Raw genomic sequence first — 21,495 nt, 5'->3', positions numbered from 1 at the left:
TGTAACCACTGCCAAAGCAGAGGGACGCGCGGACCACTCCGCAATCATGCCCAAAGACACAGCCATAAAAATAAAAGCTTTTTATTTTTTTTTTTTTTTAATATACCATTACAGAAACATCTGAGTAACATTCTCAACAGGACGGGCAGCCCCCTGGCCCTTGGGGCAAGTGCAGGCAGCCAGCTTCGGGGTCTGCCATGCCATACTCCCGAGCTGCTCTCGGTGCAGGACGCCCCGCTCCTCGCCCTCGGCGGGGAGACCTGGCCCTCCTGGCGTCAGGGTGTCACCTTTTTGTAGGTAATGTGGAGGTGCTGAGTCATGGGCTGCGTAGTGGTTGCCATCGAGACAGTTTGTTCGAGTTTCCCATCGGAATTGAGCCTGAATTTTCTGGTAATCTAAAAAGAGGGGGAGAAAAGAAATAAAGAAATCAAGCAGACAGCATCCACAAGTTAAATTCCTTACCTGCGCTTTCTACTTTCCCTTTGCCATCCTTGTGTTTGCTGTCAACACGCCACAGATGGAAGGATACGCTCACTACAGCCATCAGAGTAAACAAGGAGAACTTTTCTCTCCTAAGGAAGGTAGCCCTTCCCAAAATACCACTTCCATGCCCCAAGACCGTTATCCACAGAGCAACGCAGCATCTTGGCACTACTGACATCCCTCCACCAGAAGAGCAGCTCCTGGCTGGTGGCTCAGGGAGATGCTCTGCGCTGGATGATGCCCCCAAGGCAGCCTTCAGCAGGTCACCACGCCGCGCCAGACTAAGGCGGTGCTCACACTACACGGGCATACTGGAGCCTGCCGAGCCCTGGCTTGTACCTGCAGCCAGGCAGGGCTTCAGCGCAGGGGAAGAGCAACGCCATCCATCGAGAGGGCTCAACAGGCGACACTGTCCCCATCTCTCCACCCAGGCAGACTGCGAGACTGCCTGTGCTGCACCAAACCTCAGGAGAGGCAATTTGGGGTTGCCCTGTGGAGCTGAACCACTTGGGACCCATGCAAGCAGATGCCTGAACCCAGGCTTCAACAGCTTCCAAACCAGAGGAGGGAGTGGCTCAGTGTCCAGTGTCCACCCCAGGCTGTTGGCCTGCTCCTAGCTGTTCACCGAAATAAAGGAGAGAAGTGGGACCATCCTTTTTGAACCTCAGCTCCTGTCCCAGAATAACGCTCTGGAGGGTGGCACTCCAGCTGCCCGGCCCAGCAGGGAAAGGGCGACGTAACCTTGTGGATGACACCAGGGCACGGCAGCTCCCCGGTGAGCGCTGCTGTAAGGAGGCAGCTTGGCACGGACCCACGAACCCAGCACTTCGGCCCTTGGTGTCATTTCAGCACAGATTGGCTCCAAGTCATCCAGAAGAGCTCCTTATACTGCCCGGTGACCACTTGCTGCTTCCCGTACCGAACACAATCCCAAGGGTGAACAGAAACAAAGTCCTGGGGCAGCAGGATAACCTGCAAGCACGAGTAATTTGCAGTCACTTAAACCAGCCCCATTTAGAAATTCCTAAAACGCAGAGGCTTTTACAAATGCATTGATTTCCAGTGAAGGTCATGTCCATGAGCTATCTCCAGTCTGCGTGCTCCGAGACAGCGTCCTCTCCGTTCCCACATCCGTTCCCCCACCAGCAGCGTGCCCTTAATGCCAACATCCAACACGTCCTCCTTTCAGGTTATTGCCACCCAAGAGCGAAGCTACCCAGGGCTGGGGAGGATACGCCGCTGCTCTGACCTTCATGGGGGCAACAGCAGGAACAGGGTCATACACAAACAACATTTAGATTAATGATCAGATGGGGCTTTCTTTGTAATGCACGACAGCGTTCCTCAAATACCCCAAGCAGGAAAAGGCAATTAAAAGGAATACAAGAGACACTCGTCTTTAACAAGAAATTATCTCACGATGTCTGATCTTTGCTCAGGGTTTCTGAACGGTTCATTTTTTTTGGACTGGGCCATGGTAGGTCCTCCTGCCAAAAGGAGGAAATTAAGTGAACTGGGCTAAAAAAGAAGAAGGGGATTTTCTCTTAAAAGCCAGCTTCAGTCAAAGGCTGGCTGATGGTACCGTGGGAGGGAAAGCTCTGTGTAAACCCGAGATGCACAGGGAGATTGTGACTTCCCACACAGGAGAGGAAACGCGAAGCACTGGGAAAGGCCCATGGGAAATTGCTGAATTCAACGTAAGAGGCATCCACTGCTCTCCCCTCATCCACGAACCTAGTCATTTTATCACAGAAGATAAACAGGTCAGCCAGATGCCATTTACCCATGGTAAAACCATACTGCCTGTGCCCCACCACCTTCTTTACACGTGCAGAAATCTCCAGGGGCTGAAGGGACGCTGACCGGCTTGTAGGACTCCAGGTTGGCATTCAGACACTTTCTGAAGATGGGTGACCCACGTGCCATGTTTCTCCAGCCATCGGGAAACTCCGCTGATCTCCCATCACCTTTCAAAGGTAACACAGCAGCCTTGCAGGCTTATCAGCCAGTTCCCTCAGTACCCACACACTGCCAGAACAGTCCTGAAGTCTAAAAATACTTGAAAACGTGCCTGTTCTCCAGACTCTCACAGGGGAACGTGAGCAGGGTGTTTGGAAACAAAGCCGGTCTAAGAGTGCTCCTCCGCTCCCTGCAGAGCATCTCTTATGTATACACGCAGGGCGGAAGCCGAGAGCCACTCGCTCCTCAGTGAGGGAGGAAGAGTCCAGGCTGCAGTTGTGCCTTACGTCGCGTCAGCATCGCCTCTAGCAGGGACAGACCCCCAGGGACTGCTCCTCTCTGTCCGCGCAAGGAGCTCCCCACACCGCAGCACGGCCATGCCAGCGAGCGCCTGCCACACAGCCCTGGCCCAGGGAATAGGTCCTCCTGCCTGAATTATGGCTCAGCCGAGCCACAGCCATCCCAAATCACTTTTCAGCGGGAACACAACATTGTGGTGAAGTTTTCTCAAAATGAGCAACTAAAGCAGCAGCACACGTGCCCTTCTCACGACACTTGTAGTCTCTTAATTTCCATGGGTAATTTACACTGTTCTTGGTGAAGGAGAAAACGCGTTGGGAGCTGGTTACCTGCCATACCCTCTCTTTCCACATGTTCCTTCACCAGCAAGGACCTCCCACATACTGTGACCAGTACCTGGGCCTGAACTGCCCTCAGCTGCCAGGTGACCACGGACATTCAGCTCAGGAGCTTCCCTCTTCCAGCCTCCAGCCAAAGCCAGCCTTGGAGCCCTCAACCAGTAAGACGTTCGCTGGCTTTCTGTTGCTTTCCCCGTCTCCTCCCACCAGTCTATCTGCTCACATTTCAGGCAGTGACTCTGAGATGGTGGTCCATTTTATTTAAATGCTTTTAATTAAGAGCTCCACTGCCTTGGCAATATCCATAGCACTTAATCGCTTTATTTCTCCTGATACAGCAAGGAGGCAATACAATTGCTCCTGGGAAAGGAGAAACCCAACAACTTAAAACATGCAGCTGAAGGCAGGGGAGTTAGGACTGCCTTTCCAGAGTTAGGACACTGTGTAGGCACATACAATTTTTTGGCACGTTAGTGAATTTAGGGAGCACACTTACGACACCGGCTGCACCTCCACAAACTTGCGCTCTCAGTTATCTATGGGTCGGTTTTATAGCACATAAAAACTAGGTTGCAAAAATCAAGCCTTGAAGTCCAAAATAAGACAATGCTGTATTTGCTGCAATCAAAGCAGTGTCTTCTCTCCCAAGAGCCACACCTCACTTGCCACCTTTCAAAAACTGCGGTCACTCACTTGGTTCACATGTGAAAACAAAACAGGCACAAGAACATGCCAGTACCTACTCCTTGTGAGAGCTTGTCCAACCTTGCTGTCTTTTCTCAGCTGCTGGTCAGCCAAGACAACTTCCTCTGTGACAGCTAGGATTCCAGCAGTGACCTCAGTATGCCACACTAACTCCAGCAGTGCCATCTTACAGCTGGCTGTACCCCATCCAGCTGTGTCAACAACAAACTGCCACCACCCCAAAAAAGGTCAAAACCCAAGAAGCAGGCAACCAAGAGTGGAGCTGACAGCAAGTGCCAGCCCTGCCAAGCAGCCACAGATGGCAACAGAGCCCATAGCAACTTGTGAATGTCATGAAAAGTAAGCAAGATCTGCAAAAATGAGGTGGAGCTCGAGCTCATTCCTAAAATATCCCGATGAGGCCCAACACTGGACACACCTTATGTGTGCACCCTCATACTGTAATTAATCCAGAAGACCAGCATTAAGAAGTAACAACACTGCTGTACAAGGGTATTTGGACAAGACTTTCCTACTCTCTTTCCCAAGGACCTGCTACCGGCCACTGCTGGAGACAGGATTCTGGGTTGGCTGGTCTGATTCGGCACATCAGTTCCTATCTTAATGATCTCTCTGGGTCTTGTAATGTATGAAATATCTTCTGAAGGTTGTTACGGAAAGGATAAGCTACGATGCCACGCAATATTTCCAATAACTCCTGATGGCAATCTGTAATTAAAGCATGTTAATCAACCTATCCTCTCAACTAGACACCTTCTGGGGCTAGCAATACTATATGAATTGCTCACAGCGTGTGCACTCACCTGCTCTACGTGGGGCTTCTTGGCAAAGGAGATCCTGGCTATGGAGTGAGAAGCTATAGACAGCTCTTGTCCATTCACCTCCCCTTCCTCCACCTCCACCAGACCTAGTGGGAAGCAAGGTCATATATAATCAGGCTACAAAGGTTACTTAACAATGTCACAGTTATTAGGCTATGTAATACACCACCACTCTCCCTGAAGAATGGTTTGATTTGACTTAGCACATATCAATAACTGCAAATCCACGCAACCTCAGGCACGTAATGCTGCTTAGAAAAATCTAGCCAGATAGACTCACTCATACCGTGTGGGATGAGTATTGCGTTGCAACTGGCAGTTCTCCCTTCAGCACCTGCTCTGGAGTTTTAGATGCAAATTTAAGCATTAACGGGGTTTTAACACTCTTTCACTTATAACAATTTAGATGTGGTTCTCCCTCGCTCAGTCCCTGCAAGGTGTGTAACAAGTGCCAAGGCACTACATCCAGACAGCAGGGAGATTCTCCTGGTTTAGGAGCTAAGAAAAAAGACTGCACCAAGATTGTGCTCCAAGGCTGTTAAGGGAACAGTAGGAGAGAAGCTCCTCTGCTACAGTGCTGCGGAGGCTCTCAGTAGTGCCACAGCCTGTGTTCCTCTAACAGGGAACCCGCTGTATGGGTCGCACCAAACACTCCTGGATGGAGAGGCTGCAAAGGGGGTTTAAAACCACCACAGCCCCACAAGCTCTGTGCTGCCCCACGGAATCAAATACAGCAAGTGTTGACATTGGTAACAACAGCTCTAGTGGGATGTTAAACGTGACCCTGCTTAGGAGGAGCAGCTGGCCAAATATGACAACAGCAAGAGAAGGAGGACTCTAGAGCCAGGAGCTCATGAACCAAGGCATGCACCTCTTTATTTCTGCCACAGAGTCAACTGTGGCCAACTCAGCGGAGCAGTGAGAAAGAAGCATCCTATCTGTACAGGCTCCCCTTATCTCCCCACAAAAAAAGACCCCTAGGATGCTATGAAGGCATCAAGAATGTCACCTGCCATCATTAAGGCTCAGACTGCAATTCTTGTTACAGAGGCAGGGGTTCTTCTGATTTACAAAGCTACATCTGTAAATACCAACATATCATTTGAGGAAAGGATACCCCTGGAGTCTCCTGCATGAGTGGTATTTCGACTTGCAGTCCTTTCCTGTCACAGAAAGCTAAAAAGCCACACTGTCTGTGCAAAGCCACATAGCCAGTCCTAGAAACTTTTGCTTTTGACACAAGCTCATTTATTAATTCGTTTTCACTGTGGGTTCAGCGCCAAAGAGAGGCACTGCTGGACAGCGAAAATAAATTAAATGAAACTGTGAGAGATGCAATAGTTTTCTGGAGAAGTGATGAAATAGCACAGCAGGGGAAGGACCTCTTCTCTTCCCCAGTGTGGGTATCAGGTGTGTACCTGTGTTCTGGGCACTGATGAAGGCCACCTTATTAGTGTCAGGTTTGAGGCGGATGAATCCACATTCTCGGTGCATGGGCTTCCTGGTGTCCGGATGGAAGGCGTTGAACCTGAGGGGAAATCAGAACACAAAAGCTGCTGTTTGTTGCACTGAAAATACAGTGTTTGGCCTGGTTTCATCTCAGAGGACATGGTATTTTATTTAACCACATGAATGCCTACAATGTTATTTGAAGAGTAAAAGACTGACAACGCTTCATGGTTGGAGACATAAACATGTAAAAATATGGTTACTTTACAGGCACAGCTATTTCTTAGAGCTGGAGTTAGTTATTTAAGTTCGAGATTCATAGTTTTCACAGCTCCTGGGTCTTTCTAAGACCTAGCTCAGAAACTCCCCTGGGAAGTCAGACATTTCACAGATGTTGAAGCCATACTTTGTTTCAAATACTTCCTTGTCTCAAATAAATACCTGGCATTACAATATTATCTTTATTATGTTTTAAACCTGGCAAGTTTGGTTTTTTTCTATATTACCTGCTGCAGGCAGTAACAGAACAGACTTATTTCTCCCACCACCCTCTTCAAAAAGGAAAAAAAACCCGTGCAGATTCTTATTTATTCTTCATGAGGCCTTAGAGTTTTATGTTGGATCACCCATGATGTGGCTGATTATATACATCACGCATGTTCATATATTATGGTAGTGCTGCAGCATTCCCAAGTTGTCCTGGTTCCGGTGGGGATAGGGTTAATTCTCTCCAGGCTCCGGCAGGGACACAGGTATTCCATCCCATGTGAGCCAAGCCCACTCCAAGCTGGCGGGGGCAGGAAGTCTTGCTTGGAGCAGGCTGGGGCATCCTGGCTCTGGTCAGTGAGTGGTGGTTCCGTAACCGTGTTTGCATATTCCTCTATCCATGTTATTGTTGTTGTTTTCTCATTCCTTTTGCTGTTCTGTTACATTGCCTTTGTCTCAGCCCACGAGTTTTGCCTTTTTCTTCCGATTCTTTCCCATATTGGGAAAGCTCGAGAGAGCAGCACGTGGTTCTTTGTTGCCATCTCGAGGCCAAAGCACGACACGAGCCTACACAGGTAACTGAATTAAACAGCAGTTTAAACACAACAACAAGCTAGGTATTTACATAATGCAGTGAACTATCCTATTGGTGTTTCTTTATTCTAGACTAATCCCTTTCTATTCATGATGTTTTTCATAGAATTTCCCACTCTGCAGCCTTCTACAAGAAAGGAGACAGAGGCAACCTCGGAGATGCTGCTGCTAAATCTGCACTCAGAACTTCCTCACGCGACAGCAGTTTCTATACGCACCTCTGTCGTGCAACTGGGATGTGCCTACTGCAAACTGTGCCCAACACCAGTCCCCTTGGCCACCGTGACCTGTCCTGGGACTGGGAACGTGCTGTATCGTCACCTGCCACCCCAACCGTAATGGGATAAATGTTCAAGAGCTTGACCAAGGGGTTTGTCCAGGCGCTCGCATGTGGCAAGATGGAGCACTTATTAAAGAAGCACTGAGAGCTGAAAAGCCCCAAGCAAGCGTCTCCTATGTGAAGTAAAATATAAGGAAATACACAGAGTCAACATTTCCTAGACGACCAGCTGCACAAAGTGCAGCACGTGGCACAAGAAACCCGTGGGCTTCAAAGGAGTGGAGACAAGGAAGGGGGCACACAGCTAAGGCATGCAGTTGGTGCCTTGCAGCTGCTTCTGGCTCCCTAACGGGGGAGCCATTTGTACCTCTGGGTACAAATACACAAATTACTCCTCCTGTTTGGCTCCGGCTCTATATAAAGCATGTCTCTGTTTAACCATATGGTTATAGGAAGAACCAGGAATGACTTTCTATCGGTGATGCAGGGCTGCATCCCTGCGAAGGACTGTCCTAGCATCTCAGCCTCTGTGCTGTGCAGCTAGTAAAGCCAGGCACCCTATAGAGTCGTGGCTCATGGTGGGATTATCTAGAATCAAAGGAGGAATGAACTTAAATCAGGCTTTTTTCAGTGTTTGGAGTATTCAAGAGACACATGGACTGCCTTCAAACAGGCAAGTGGCACTGCTCCAGGAGCCAGGGAGGCACAGGGTCTCTGTCCTTCAAGCCTACTGCCTGTTTTCCTGATGCTTCCAAGAGCTTAACAGCTCTGAGCTGTAAACCTCCTTGTCACAAAAAAAAAAAAAAAAAGGAAAAAAATGAAAAAGCAACTCAAATCAGCAACTGTTCAAAAGTCAAAGAGGGAGAATGTAGACAGAGCATGACTGTCAGAGCTTTGTTTCTTTTGGAAATGGGACTAAAAATGGCACATGCTGAGCTGGCAGCTCTGTCACCACGAACGGCATACACCAGGAACACAGGGCATCTTTCACACAGCGTTGCCATCTTGTAATTATTCTTTTCTCTGGTTTTCAAAGCAACCAACTTCCCCACTCACCCCTCCCAAACGGGTATTGGAGCAGCACTGATCAGCTGGCTAACCTGTCATTTCTCTTCCTCCAGATTCCTTTTTGATTTCTCTTAGAACAATTAGCTTAACTGCTTTGGCTGCAAGTATCTGCCTCCTTCCCCATATAGTTTGTTAAATAAACACTTTAACTTTTCTCAGTTTTTCAGTGGTGAAGACTGAGGACCACAGTTTAATATGGTTAAGCTTTACAGCCATGCCATAGCTCCTTCATTTATTGTATCTGTAAGAGGGAGTTTCACAACGGAGAATGACAGCAGTTGTTATGCTATTACTTGAAGATTCATTTCTAATCAGACAGCTACCACCAGCAAGAACGGTGGGGATTTTTTCTGGCCGTGAGGACAGTACATCTTTTGGCCAACATACGCACCCAAGGCGCATCACGTTAAAGCGGAAGGATCGCTCATCTTTCAAAGGCAGGAATGGAATTTGCACAAACAATAGTGATGTCCATGCTGAGGCCATTCTTGGTACCGTACGTTACTCTCACTATTCCAAGTCAGAGTCACATTCACAGCACCTTGAGTTACTTCTCATTACATAGCCCTCAAGACTGGTGGGCCACAAGAAGTGTACACTGCACCACGGCCACAGTCCTGATCCTGTACTCGTGTGCTACTGCACAAATTCACAGGTGTGAACTCACTTGTGAAAAGCTCTGTAGTAGTGCACTGTACTCCTGGGCTAGTGAATCTGCAGTGATTGCAGGTGTGCAGCCCTGGGTATGTTGCAAGAGCATGCCAATTAATCACAGGGTTTAAAGGCAAACAAAAGTCAGACCATGCAGTCGCATATCGTTACATCGCCTCATGTGGCAAGTGAAAACTTGTTTACTTTGCCACTGGAAAAGAAACACAACCAATAAATCTCACTGGAGCCATGCCTGCTCCGATCTGAAAGCTGCTGCCAACATCGATAAACCCCCAGACTTACGAGAAGTTGAGCATGGGCTGCCCCACGTGAGAGATGTGCACTTCTTCCAGGTACTGGAAGGGCTTCATTGTAGGGAAGGTGCCGTCTCCTGGCGGGTCTGAGAGCCAAGTGCCCAGCATCCAGGACAGGGGCTCCATTACAGGATTCAGCTGGGGAGTCTCTGTGGACGAAGATAGAAGAATAAAGAAAGAAAATTCAGGGATCTGTGCTCTGCAGCTTGCTGTGAGCTGCTTACAGCTGGGTGGAGATGACCACAAAACACCTCAGAAATGGTCCAACACAGCAGCAACGCCTTTCTCTAGAGCGGTGTCAGCTCCAAGGTGCAAGGGGAGATGGGGAACGATGAACAGTCACAGAAAGCAAGTCTGTTTTCAAACCTGCTCTTGGCCTTACATAGAACATTCTTCCGGGTGGTCCATTTCTGACCTGTCTCTGTAGCCTGATCTGAAGAGAAAGCCCCCTCCCGTCTACATGCAAGGAAGGAGAAGACCGACATCTCAGCATAAAGAATTATCACTAAATGCCAACTAAATCTCTAATGCTCTGGCCTGATTTTTCTCAAGCACTGAGTATGTACCATTCCTGTTTGTTTCACAGACTAAGGAAATGAGTCCTCACTTCAGAGGAAAAAGCAAATCAGGCTGCATACATATTCAAGATCAAAGTCTGGCTGTAACTTTTTTGAAGAGGTTAACAACGACCTGCACTTGTACAAAGAGACAGGCATCGTTCAGAAGCTGTTCTGCTTAGGCTCTGGCCTAAGTAAAACGTTTTTAAAAGACTAGGGCGACTGCAAATTAAAGTGTAAATGGAAGAGAAAGCTACTTCCCTTTGTCATTGCATTTATTAAGAAGCACAAAGGTCTGTTTCACAAAGTTAAAACTTCTTTAACGAATCATTTTAGAAGAGCTTTGATAAACAGCAGTTTTACATTTTGCTGTGATTTCAGAGCGTGTGACCTGAAAAAAAACCAAATAAATCAGAGAAATGGAGACAGACAATTGAAAGCCCCATGAACAGCAAAGCAGATCCATTCCTAAGGCGTAAGCAGGGAAAGCGATGCAGCAGCCACGTGGTCTCAGGGAAGACCAGTACCAATAGAATTGAGGTGCCCACTGCTCTAGGTCAGCTGTTATGCAGACAAGTATATCTCAAGTATACTTCAAGCATGTCCTCCTCACACTCACGGGATAAATGACGCATACTGGCAGGGTGGGAGCTGAAGGGGGTTGTTTTCCACACCTACTGATATCGCCTAATACAAGAACAAGCTACCTGTCCAGCTGGTCTAAAAGGTACAGACTCAGAGACAGGGGGAAATTATGACCTAAAAAGGCGATGCTGTGGGTAAAAATTTGCTTGATCTGTCTGAGTTTCACTGTGCTCAGTCCCAAACACCAGGCTAGGAAGACTGAGCAAGGAGGAAGAACGGACCTGGAATGCCAAAGCACCTGGAATACCAAAGCAGGGGGAACAGAAACTTTCACGGATAAAAAAGGATTGCCACCTTTGTTATTTATTCTCCCACACATAGCAGGTTTAGAAAGCCAGCCGGCATGTCAGCAAGATGCTGCTAATTACTCTTCTTTATCCCGAACTACTTTGCAAGTGAAGCAACAGGAGAGAACATGAGAGCTCGCTATGAAATAGGTGATAAACATCTACAGCATCAGAGCCAGGCTTTGCAGACTGTCCAGCCAGCCTGCGCATTCACCACCAGCACACCAAGGCGTTAAGAGGTTCCTCCGATCCATGGAGCAGTGTTAGCGTACCAGACAGTATTTCATTGTACTTACCTTCCACCGGTACCGTGAGTAACAAAAGCAACAGAACGTTATTTTCTGGTGCGGCAAAGACCTTAACACAGTGATGACCAGTAACAAAAGTCCAAAATTATTGCTACAAGAACCCCCATACTTCTACATTGCTTGTTTAGAACTAGTTTCCCTTTTTTGCTTTCATGTTGAGAGCATGTGGTTTTGCGAGTAAGGAGAGTATTGCTACCCCAACCAACTGGTATTTGCCTTTCACTTGCTACTGCATTTCTTTCCAAGCTTTTTGCAGGCTCAAACTCCCACCGTGGAAGGGAAGAGCAAAGCTTTGGAAAGGCTGGAAGAGACTGCAGCCTCGGCTGCTGCTGCCCTCTCCTGGGTCAGGAGGTGGCAACAAAGCCTAGGAGCCGGATGCTTTCTGTCACCAGTGTGCTTGTAATAGCACACTTCATTATTTTTTTTTTCTGCTTACAAACCTTGCAGCATTTCAGGGAAAAACATCAAAGTGACAGATGGGAGAAAATGGCTTTAGCCATTTCCATTCTTTAGACTCGGTTATAAACCAAGAGAAGCCAACCAATTGTTTCCAGCACCCACAGCTTGACCCCATTGCCTTGCCGTGCAGCATCCAGCCTGGCCGGAGATGCCTGACCGGGCAAGCTAGTCTCACATCCAAAGAGCTGGACTTTTAGCTAGCTGAAAAGTAAAGATGTAACTGTATATCCTGAAGTCTACAGCATCTGGATAAAAAATATGGCCAAGCAACCATTATTATTTTTCTAAACTACCTGGATGGCAGCAAAACCAACATGAGTTTTTTTTAGTTCTTATGTCGCTTGGAAAAGCCAAGAGCAACAGAAACGCTGGTGGGAACAAGGACCAGAGACTCAGTGAAATGCAGAACAGTGATCACATCCTATGCAGTGCTCTTCTTCGGTACTGGTCTCTGACTAGTGGACTAAGTCCTTTATTTTTTCCCTGGCAGCCTTCTGTGCCAGAGGGCTGAGCTGAAAGACCGGAAAAGCAAGAGTGAGGAGACAGACAGGAGAGAGGCTGATTGAGTCCATCAGAGAAAAAGTGGTGATTTGAAAAGAAATTTACTTCTTATGTTGTGGTTGGCGTGGGTAAATGAAAGACTATTGAGGCAACAAAAAGCAAGAGTCTAAAGAAGAAAATATCTTTGTCTGCAAAGCTGCTTTATTTCAAACAGTTTTATAGATGCAGTCACCATCAATAGGAATTTCACCAATGAAGGAGCGTGTACTTCCCTATTTAAAGATCTAAATAAACTCTTCGCATATCACTTTTACAAACAACCTGCTACTATGGCTTAAAAAGTAAGTGGGTGATGATATCAAGAATACAAACCATGTCTGAGAACTTGCAGCGCAAGAGACACTGGCCACCCTTCCACATGTTTAAAGCTTCAGACTCAGATGGGATCCTCTTAATCCTGGTTCTCTTGCATCCACACGCAGAGTTTCTCTTTTATCTAGCATCACAGAAGCTGACACTACAGACTCTTTCTTAACAAGGGCATTCCTGGAGTCTCTTTTCCCTACCAGATGATAGTTTCTTGAAGCCGTTAGGGACCCAGCATCTTCAAGACCTCTGTTTCTCTACAAAATCCAGTTGAAATCAGCCACGACGCTCACAAGTTGCAACAGCTTGGGAGACAAAAGCCACAGGCGTGTAAGCAACCTGATCATTTACAACTCTTTTCTTCAGGAAGCCACTCAGGCCAAAACTGCTGTGTCCTGGGCACACGAGTCAGCTCTGTTTCATTATCTCACCCCACTTCATGCCTCTGAACTAGTGGATGGACTGTTTCCACATCTTTCTCATTCACAGAGGGGTTAGAAGTCAAATCCCTCCCTGCACTGTAACAAAAATCAGACTGTAATTGGCTGTCCACGCTCTGCAGCAGGAGCCGGCACGCTCTCCCTGCCATGAGACAAACCAGACAAAGTGGCTGGACAACCCCCCCGGGCCATGTCTACACAGGCCTCAGCCAGCATGGCTCTCAAGTGGGATCCCTGGCACAGAAAGCTACGCTGGCACAAATTCCTACACAGCTTTATCAGCAAAACGAAAAACAAACCGACTCACACAACATCTTCTCAGTGTTCGAAGTGCAGGGTCTACACAACAGCTGGGCAGCCTCCTGCAGTCCTTTCTTCAGCTGAGTCATTTACTGGATTTAAAATCATCATCAAAGTTCTGGTAATTAAGGAGCAACCTTGTTCAGCGCACTTTTCCATGTTTAAGTACAGAAGGTGGCTTTGTACTCTGCTGCCCATCCCTGAGTTTTGCACCCCTTTATGCACTTTGCTGATGCTCCCCCCAGTAAACCAGTAAAGCGTTCCTAGCACTGGCATGCTCTAGCTCCATCTCTGCTCCAAAAAGCTGGGAATGCGGTTATATTCACAAATTCTCATCTTATGGCCTATCTTAGTAATTAATTTCATGACAAAGCACCAATGTGTTACTGACTCTGTTTCAAAACGCTCCAGCGTCTGCAGTCACTGCCAGAGCTCTCCTGCACTACAAAATACAGATAAAGCATTTTTAAAATTATACACTATTATGAGAAACCCAAACATCCTACCTGAGCTTACCTCAATGTGTTTTACTTTCTCTCAAGTTTACCTTAGTTAGCGTTTTCATCACTTCCTAGTTGCAAGCCAGTTTTTATTGTGAGTCATTGCCGACTCACTGCAGAATTAAATGCTTAATGCACAAGCTGTGTAGGCTCTTACAAAAAAAACAAGACCGAAAAATAAAAAAGCAACAGCAGAGCAAGAAGTCTTGTTTACTCCCTTTCCAACCGCCTTTTTCTCCGTGGGGGCGGTGAAAGAACCATCTCCCTGATCAACCACATCCCGAACTCGCCGTATATCCAGCCGGTGCAGGCTCCCATGTGGAGCAGAAGGCAGGTGACACCCCACCTGCCACAGGGCAGCACGTGCTCGGGCCGCAGGCGCTGCGAAGCCTCGCCTGGCCTCTCTTGTGATGCATTCTGCCACAGATCCAGCGCCGCTCTTAACCTATGCACACATATTCCTACACCTTATCTCACCTCTACCTTACTTTATAGCTCCCTCGTTCTTTGTAACACCCACTTTATTGACCCCGGCCGTCCACACCCCAGACAAGACCGGGTAAAAAACAAACCAATCACAGGCAGCACCTGCCATTCCAGAATAAAAGCATTTTTCTTCCAAAATCCTTATTCTACTTTGGAAACACAGGCATTATTTTCTTAAGAGAGTGCCTGTAGGAAGCTACTTCTGCAAAAGAAATTCTAGCAATTGTCTTCGATGGACGCATCCCTAGCTCCCAGTTAACGTGCAGCTGCTAGGATAGCGGTGCCTGCCCTGGTAGAGGCATTTTTTCTGACAAAATATCTCTGTGACCCATTCTAGGCGTTTCATTTTGAAGCTAAACCAGACAGGGACACGTTGCTGTTCAAGTCCTGCTTGGACAGATGAAAGCACAGCATCTCGCATCCTCGCACAACCCCGCTTCTCTTCTCACTGCCACTGAGGAATACGATTTTGCTACCTGTTTGCTGCAACACAAACCTGTTGTCACCCTGATGGGAAACACCACCTCAGGCCTCACAGATCAGGCATCAGGACTCCATCTCAGCACAAAACCAGACATTTAATGTTCTGAGTCCTCCTGCTTGTCCCCAAAATTCATCAACTGTGTTTCATCTGCACATAAAAAGTATTATAAACAATGGTACTTCTACGCTGGCTTTGTACAAATATTGAAAAACAAATCTATGCTGGAAGGAAATACGATTTCCTACAGATTCTTAGCAAAACTCTAATCATTTTCCACATGGACCCACTTTACAAACTCTCCTGCCTTTAAGATGACCTTCATGGGAACAGACATGGAGTTTGGAAGAGGCTCCACACATGCTCCAGTGGCTGAATTTTAACAGCTTTACCTCTCCAATAAATACAGATACTTCAATCACATTGAATCATACCTGCATTTGCTCCACTGCCGGCCATAGTTTGCAGTTATTTTTCTATTGCTTGGTCTAGCTCTCTAACCACCTTTGCTCACCAGAAAGCGTTTTGCGCAGGGTTGGTAAGATGGCTATAAGGGAAGTGATCTCATGATTAGGTAAGAGAGTTATCCCAGTGCCTGCTGGGAGATGTAGTTTTATAAAAGGAGCGAACTGGAGCCTGTTACGATGAGGTGATCTTGTGAAAGGAGCATCTCAGATCTCCTCTCTGCACTAGCACTGGGGGAGTACGATGCAGCAGAGCTGAGAAACCTTCAGGCAGAACAACATGGTCAGATAGTAACTTGTGTGTCAGAGGAAAGCACTGTCAGAATAGTCTCCCCTTCCTCAGGGCGCTGGATCCATATTTGCTTGCTGGCTCTCCATAATATCATAGAATCGTCTAGGTTGGAAGGGACCTTTAAGATTATCGAGTCCAACCATCAACTCAACACTGCCAAAACCACTACTAACCATGTCATAGAATCGCCTAGGTTGGAAGGGAGCTTTCAGATCATCTATAGTCCAACCATCAACCTAACTCTGACAAAAACCATCACTAAACTATATCTCTAAGCACTATGTCTACCTGTCTTTTAGATACCTCCAGGGATGGTGCCTCAACCACTTCCCTGGGCAGCCTGTTCCAATGCTTAATAACCCTTTTGGTGAAGAAATTTTTCCTAATACCCAATCTAAACCTCCCCTGGCGCAACTCAAGGCTGTTCCCAGTACATTTCTCCCAGTTCATCCTGTTGTTCTCCAGAAGATGCTTCTAACCTCCTTCTGCCTGGTACACCATGCCTAACTGTGCTCCTCTGCTGGAAGTATTCCTCAACCTTTGGTCCACGGACCTCAGAAGCGGCCCACAAAACAGAAGGGAACAACTTCCTAACAAACAAGTGAGCAAATTCAAAAGTTTAGCATGGAAAAGGTCACTGTGGCAGCTGTGCAGGAAGCAGCCCAGAGCTCCTCCTGAAACCAGTTAGTCGATGCCCCTGTTAAGACAGGTTGAGAAACACCGCTTGAGCGCACCGTGACAGTTCGAGCATGCTGTGAGCCAAACTCACCCAGACTGAGTCACCGATCCTCAAGTGTGGCTGGCAGGGACTGCTTGTGCAGCAGTTCTGCAGAAACCTGCTCTTTCCAGCTGGTTGTAGTTTGGGTACAGCCAGCAGAAATTTACTTGTCTCAGTGGAGGAAAATATCAGTTGAGAACTAGTAGCAAAACTAAGATCTGCTTAATGGGTGCGGGCCTAAACTCATTTTTCTGCTCGCTGTTTTCTGGAAGCGGCTGAACGTCAGGCAGCGGCAAAGAGAGGTCCCACAGCGTGTGGAGTTGGGATGCAGACACGTAACAACCTGCACGGTCAGTCCAGTCGGTTACTTTACTTACACTCCCCATCCCCAAGGCACTGCCTTTAGAAGAAAAAAATATGCAGGCTCAGGTTTACAGCTAATAACATCGCCTCAACTACGCAGCAGATGATTTATGACAACTAAAACGTAGCTACTAACAAAGACTATAAGTATTATTAACCTAATATGTTACCTGACTGTATTTTTATGAATACCAAGAAGTCGTTCTTCAATTCAGCTTTGTATTACAGTAAAACTTAGCGTCTAGGCATGTACCAGATTCCTCCCAGCAGCAGTCAGCTGCACTTAATCAGGTATTTCGACCGCCATGAACTGTTACTATGAGCACAGAAAAAGCAGTGCAAGGCAGAAGAGCACCAAGATTAAGCTAAAAAGGAAAAACAAACAAAAAAAATCCAGCCAGCCACCAACAAACCCTTTAAAAAAAGTCACCAGCCAAAAGGTTCCCTAAGAACTTCTCATTGCACCAAGTTACAAACACCGAAATGATTCATTTTCACATATTGATCTCCAGAGAGCAGAGCAGGTAACAAGTTGGTCAATTCATTAAAAAAAAAAAAAAAAAAAAAGACATTTTCCCTTAGAAAATAGAATATGTAATTATGTTCTTATTGAAGATATTCTTAATATATAATTCTCATAATCTCAAAGACGTATATATAAGAACATCCATCTCATGAAAGAAAAGAAAAATCATAGCGCTTACTGGAATAAAGAAAAACATTCTTCAGGACACGCTTTTTGCAATTAGTATCTCATTGAAGGTATTCCAACAAAGCTAGACACCCCTTTTTCATATACATATATATATATATGTATGAATGACAGAATAGAACTCTAAAATTGTATTTAGTTATTGTCCCGACCTGATGTTAGAAAGCATCTGTCATTCCAGTGGCCAGTCCAGCCCAAACCACGACAGTTATTTTGTTTAGTTTGACACCAAAATAATACGAAAATACAGACCAGAAGGTACAAATAAGACTATGCTCATTTCCCATGGGCAAAAAAAATTCTTTTCCCCTCTGTACCCAAATCAAAGTGTGAGTTTTCCCACACTCCGGAAAATTAAAAACACATGGAAAAAGTCGCGTTGGGTATCAACCTTCAAGAATTTTGTTGGGATTTATTTTCTTGCACTTGAGCAAGGAAGTAAGCCATGCTATAAGTCTGAAGAACACGTCTTTCTATGCCAGCATCACATTTCTGACCACGTCTAATACTACATGGCTTCAGAAGAAGTCATGAGGTTTCTTCTTCAGGAGAAGAAACCTCGTAATGGGTGTGAGAATTACCATGACGTGATACCTAATCACGCACGGGTGGCTTCTTCAAGAAAGTCCCAAGTCACGCATCCTTCACAAAGCAACCCTATGTTTTCTCAGCATCAAACATCATCAGATGCTCCTAAACTCTTCCCCCAAATTGTACTTTTCAACTAGAGTTATTGTGCAAAAGTTTTATCAGCTGTATATTACAGCACTCTTTTTCTTGCAATAGAAAGGGCTACGGCCCAATTCAACAACCTTTATACCCGACCACATCCCTCACCCAGTTCCCCTATGTTTTCAGGTGTCTCGATTTTTTTTTTTTTAATTAATGGATAAGTCATTCTCCATCTCTTCCCACTTTATTATCTGTTTCCTGATGACTTCTGCCTTCTGAGGGAGGAAATGATCAAACCAAACACAGGCACTCAGTCACAAAAAGTGACCTCACGGTGTATCATGACATTGTCATATTTGATAGCTATCACCTCACTTAGATTTCACATATCCCAAGTACTGAGTGCTTTATATGAAATCTAAGATCAGAATTACTTTTTACATCACTGGAGAAGACTACGACAGCTTTCCCAGATACCTGCTGCCCATGACAGCTCACTAACACACCGAAAAAATTCACAGGCAAGCTCCAAAGGAACGTAAATCATAACAGGTGCTATTGGGTCACAAACAAACAAGTTGAAATAATCCAGGAACAAAAAAAAAAATTAAAAAAAACATTAATCAAGAGAGTTATCTGCAACACCACGACCTAACTTCCCATTCTGCACCAGGAATTGCCTTGGAAACTGGGGATGTCAGAAAGAGCTCATGGGCCCAAAAACCTCATTCTGTCACCTCTGTGGGTCTAATACAAGCTACTACTTCTGCTTCCAAAAACGTACCGTTCTCATACCTTTTACCCATCACATCTTTACAACCTCTAACTTAAACAGCCTCTTATTGCTAAGAAAATGGTGATTTCTGCCTCAATGAAAAGCCACTGGGGATACTGACCACAGTCCTGGGATAGCAGGCTGTTCAAGTAAGGGAAACTGATCCTCTTCAGCTCATCTAGCTTCTCCTTCAGCTTCCTGACTTGACTGTCAGAGCGGCTGATCCTCTGCCTCAAAAGTTTCAACTCTCCGTTCTTCTTTTCTACCTGCTCACGCAAGCAGCACACCTGACTTTTGCTCTGCCTGGAGGAGAAACAGTACGAGTGGAGGGAGTCGATGAGTTTGCAAGCTCCTGAGGCCGACATGATGACCTCGTTGATTGACATGGGGTTGGCATCCGTGTCACCCTTTCGTCCCACCACAGCCTCAGCGGCAGGCTGAGGGGTAAGGTCTGCTGGGGACGCCGACAAACCCTGGGAAGGTTTCTGAGGAGTCGCAGTGAGGGATGAAGTAGGGGAGCCTTCGGCTACGGCCTTATCGTGTCCCATAGGATGGCTGCTGCAGCTTGGTTCCACGTCTCTCTTTGGCCTTTTCCTTTCTAGCTGCTCTTTTGGGAACGATGGCCTCTCTCTGGCATGCTTAGAGGAGAAGCTGTAAGAATGAAGGGAGCCAATGAACTTGCAAGCACCAGAGGCAGGAGGTGTGAAGTCATCGACTGACACGCCACTTCTGTCTGCTACCCAACTCCCCGTCCACGTGGTTTTGGGACAGTCTTCCACAGAAGATCTCTCAGACTTTTTCTGAGGTCCAGGCTTTGCAACCAAATTATCACCTAACGTCCTTCTCCGAGGGCTGTCTAGCTGGCTGCGGACGTTTTCTTCCTCTTCGGACGTTGATCCAATTTCCGCTTGCAAAGTCACCTCCTCCATCTCTGTCGTCCCTTGAATCACCATGAAGTCCTGGCCAGAAGACGAGGTCCTCTGAACTACCTCACAGCCTCCTTCCCTTGGGTCTTCTCCATCCTGCTGCGGCACCTTGCTCGCTATTTTTCTTATGCTTCTGACATAATCCAGGTTGTCGTGTTTTTCCTCTGCAAGCTGGAAGATGGTAGGGACAGCAGTGGGCTTCAGCAACCGGTGCTGGTCTTCCAGCCGCTTGGAAAAACTGTCTTTGGTGAAATGCTCGCTGCAGAGAAACGAATACTTGGTGGGAGTCCAGTTGTCTCTCTGAACAGCTTTTAGCCACTGAATCAGACGCTTTGAATCCTTCAGAGGGAATCTGAAAAACAAACAGACAAAAAGACATGAAAAAAATATAAGTCGCATTTTGGAAATCAGAAGGGTTAGTACTTTTCGGTTTAGGGAATTCTCACAAAAGCTATATTTTAACAGGTTATGCTCATTTGAGGATTATTTCACTTTGGTTCGAAACACTCGATATTCATTCCTGCCGTCCACAGCCCCACTTCACCAACAGCGCCCAACCAAAAAGCGCCGTTTCCCTTTTCATCGGCAACCGACCCATTATCCAGCCACTCATCCATCCCAGGACAAATGTAGCAGCCCGGGGGAAGAATGAGGATGTGACAGGCACCGCAACACCCGTCTGGGCCAGCGCGTCGCCCACCTCCGGAGCCCTGCTGATGTTTAACACCGGGTGCATTTCATAAGGTGTAAAACCGCCCGGGCTGAAGGAAGAGCCGGAGGGGATGAACGAGGTGCCTCTCCCAAATCCTCGGCGATGAGGACACCTCGTCCTGGGGGCTCCCCCATGGCAGCAGCCCCCCCGGCGAGGCGGAGGGAGGGGGCCAGGCCTCACCCTCGGCCGGGGCCCCAGGCCCCGCGGCGGCCGGGGGCTCTCCCCGCTGCCAAGCCAAGCTCCGCGGGCGTTGGGGAGCCCGGAGCCGGTCGCAGGCGCTGAAGGGAAACAAAGGGCGGCCGCTGCCGCTCGGGGCCCGGCGGGGAAAGCGCCGCGGGGGCGGGCGGCCGTCCCCTGCCCGGCCGGAGCGGAGCCGGGGGATGAGGGGGGGCCGGCCGCGGCACCTGCGGGGGGCCGGGGGCAGCGGGGCTGAAGCGGGCCGGGCGGCCGCTCTCACCTGTGGAAAGAGACGGCGCCCTGGTCCGTCTTCCCCTGCCGGTTGGAGCAGTTGGCGGCGGCGCAGCAGATCACCATCTCCGCCCGCCGCCGCCGCCGCCGGCCGGGCCCGCCCCGGCCCCCGCCCGCCGGCCCGGGCCGCCGCCAGCCGTACAGCAAGATGGCGGAGCCAGGTCACCCCGGCCGCCCCTCCACCACTGGGGAAGGGGTTTCTGTACGGCGCTGCCATCAACCAAGATGGCGGCCGCCATACGGCCGCCGCCATTTTGACCGAGGCGCCGCCGTACAGCGCCGATGCTGTGGGGCGGGTGGGGAAGGGAAGGGGATCGCTCCCGGTGCCGCTCGCTTGCCTTCTGGGTGCTGCAGGGCGTCCGCCTCCCGACGAGCCGCCCGGTCCGCCGCAGCCGAGCCGCCAAAGGCACCTCCGAGAGGGGCAGGGGGGGTTACCCCCCCCGGGAAAGGGGGGCGGGGCTCAGCCGGCTTCGTACGACACGATGGTCGCGCCCTTCTGTCTAAACTTCCCCAGGCGTACGTGTTATGGGCCGCTCCTGCCAGCATCGTGCGGAACGAGCGGAGCCCTTACGCTCGGCCACGCCGCCTCCCCCAGCCCCGGCCCCGCTGCCCACC

At 48.1% G+C, this 21,495-nt stretch overlaps 1 protein-coding gene across 11 annotated transcripts; it reads right to left on the bottom strand.

Moving 5' to 3' along the window:
• Positions 1-65: 65 nt before the first annotated feature.
• Positions 66-21,025, bottom strand: THAP4 (THAP domain containing 4). Of its 11 annotated transcripts, none has more exons than XR_008467077.1 (7): positions 20,870-21,025; positions 18,896-20,052; positions 9,438-9,597; positions 6,025-6,134; positions 4,589-4,692; positions 1,225-1,455; positions 278-395 (listed from the first exon to the last, which is right to left on the bottom strand). XR_008467077.1 is itself a non-coding variant. In XM_054206339.1 (6 exons), exons 1-6 carry the CDS (start codon positions 20,944-20,946, stop codon positions 276-278), a joined length of 1,728 nt encoding a protein of 575 aa, XP_054062314.1. In that variant the 5' UTR covers positions 20,947-21,024; the 3' UTR covers positions 66-275. The 11 variants fall into 11 exon arrangements, 3 of the variants coding, with proteins under 3 accessions (XP_054062314.1, XP_054062313.1, XP_054062316.1); XR_008467078.1 differs by lacking the exon at positions 1,225-1,455 and adding an exon at positions 2,301-2,450 and having other exon boundaries at positions 378-395; XM_054206339.1 differs by lacking the exon at positions 1,225-1,455 and having other exon boundaries at positions 66-395; positions 20,870-21,024.
• Positions 21,026-21,495: the final 470 nt, after the last annotated feature.

This window comes from Rissa tridactyla, chromosome 6, assembly GCF_028500815.1.
Source record: "Rissa tridactyla isolate bRisTri1 chromosome 6, bRisTri1.patW.cur.20221130, whole genome shotgun sequence".
Taxonomy (NCBI): Eukaryota; Metazoa; Chordata; class Aves; order Charadriiformes; family Laridae; genus Rissa; species Rissa tridactyla.
The sequence above is the reverse complement of the archived record's forward strand: the minus strand, read 5'-3'. Positions and strand labels throughout refer to the sequence as shown.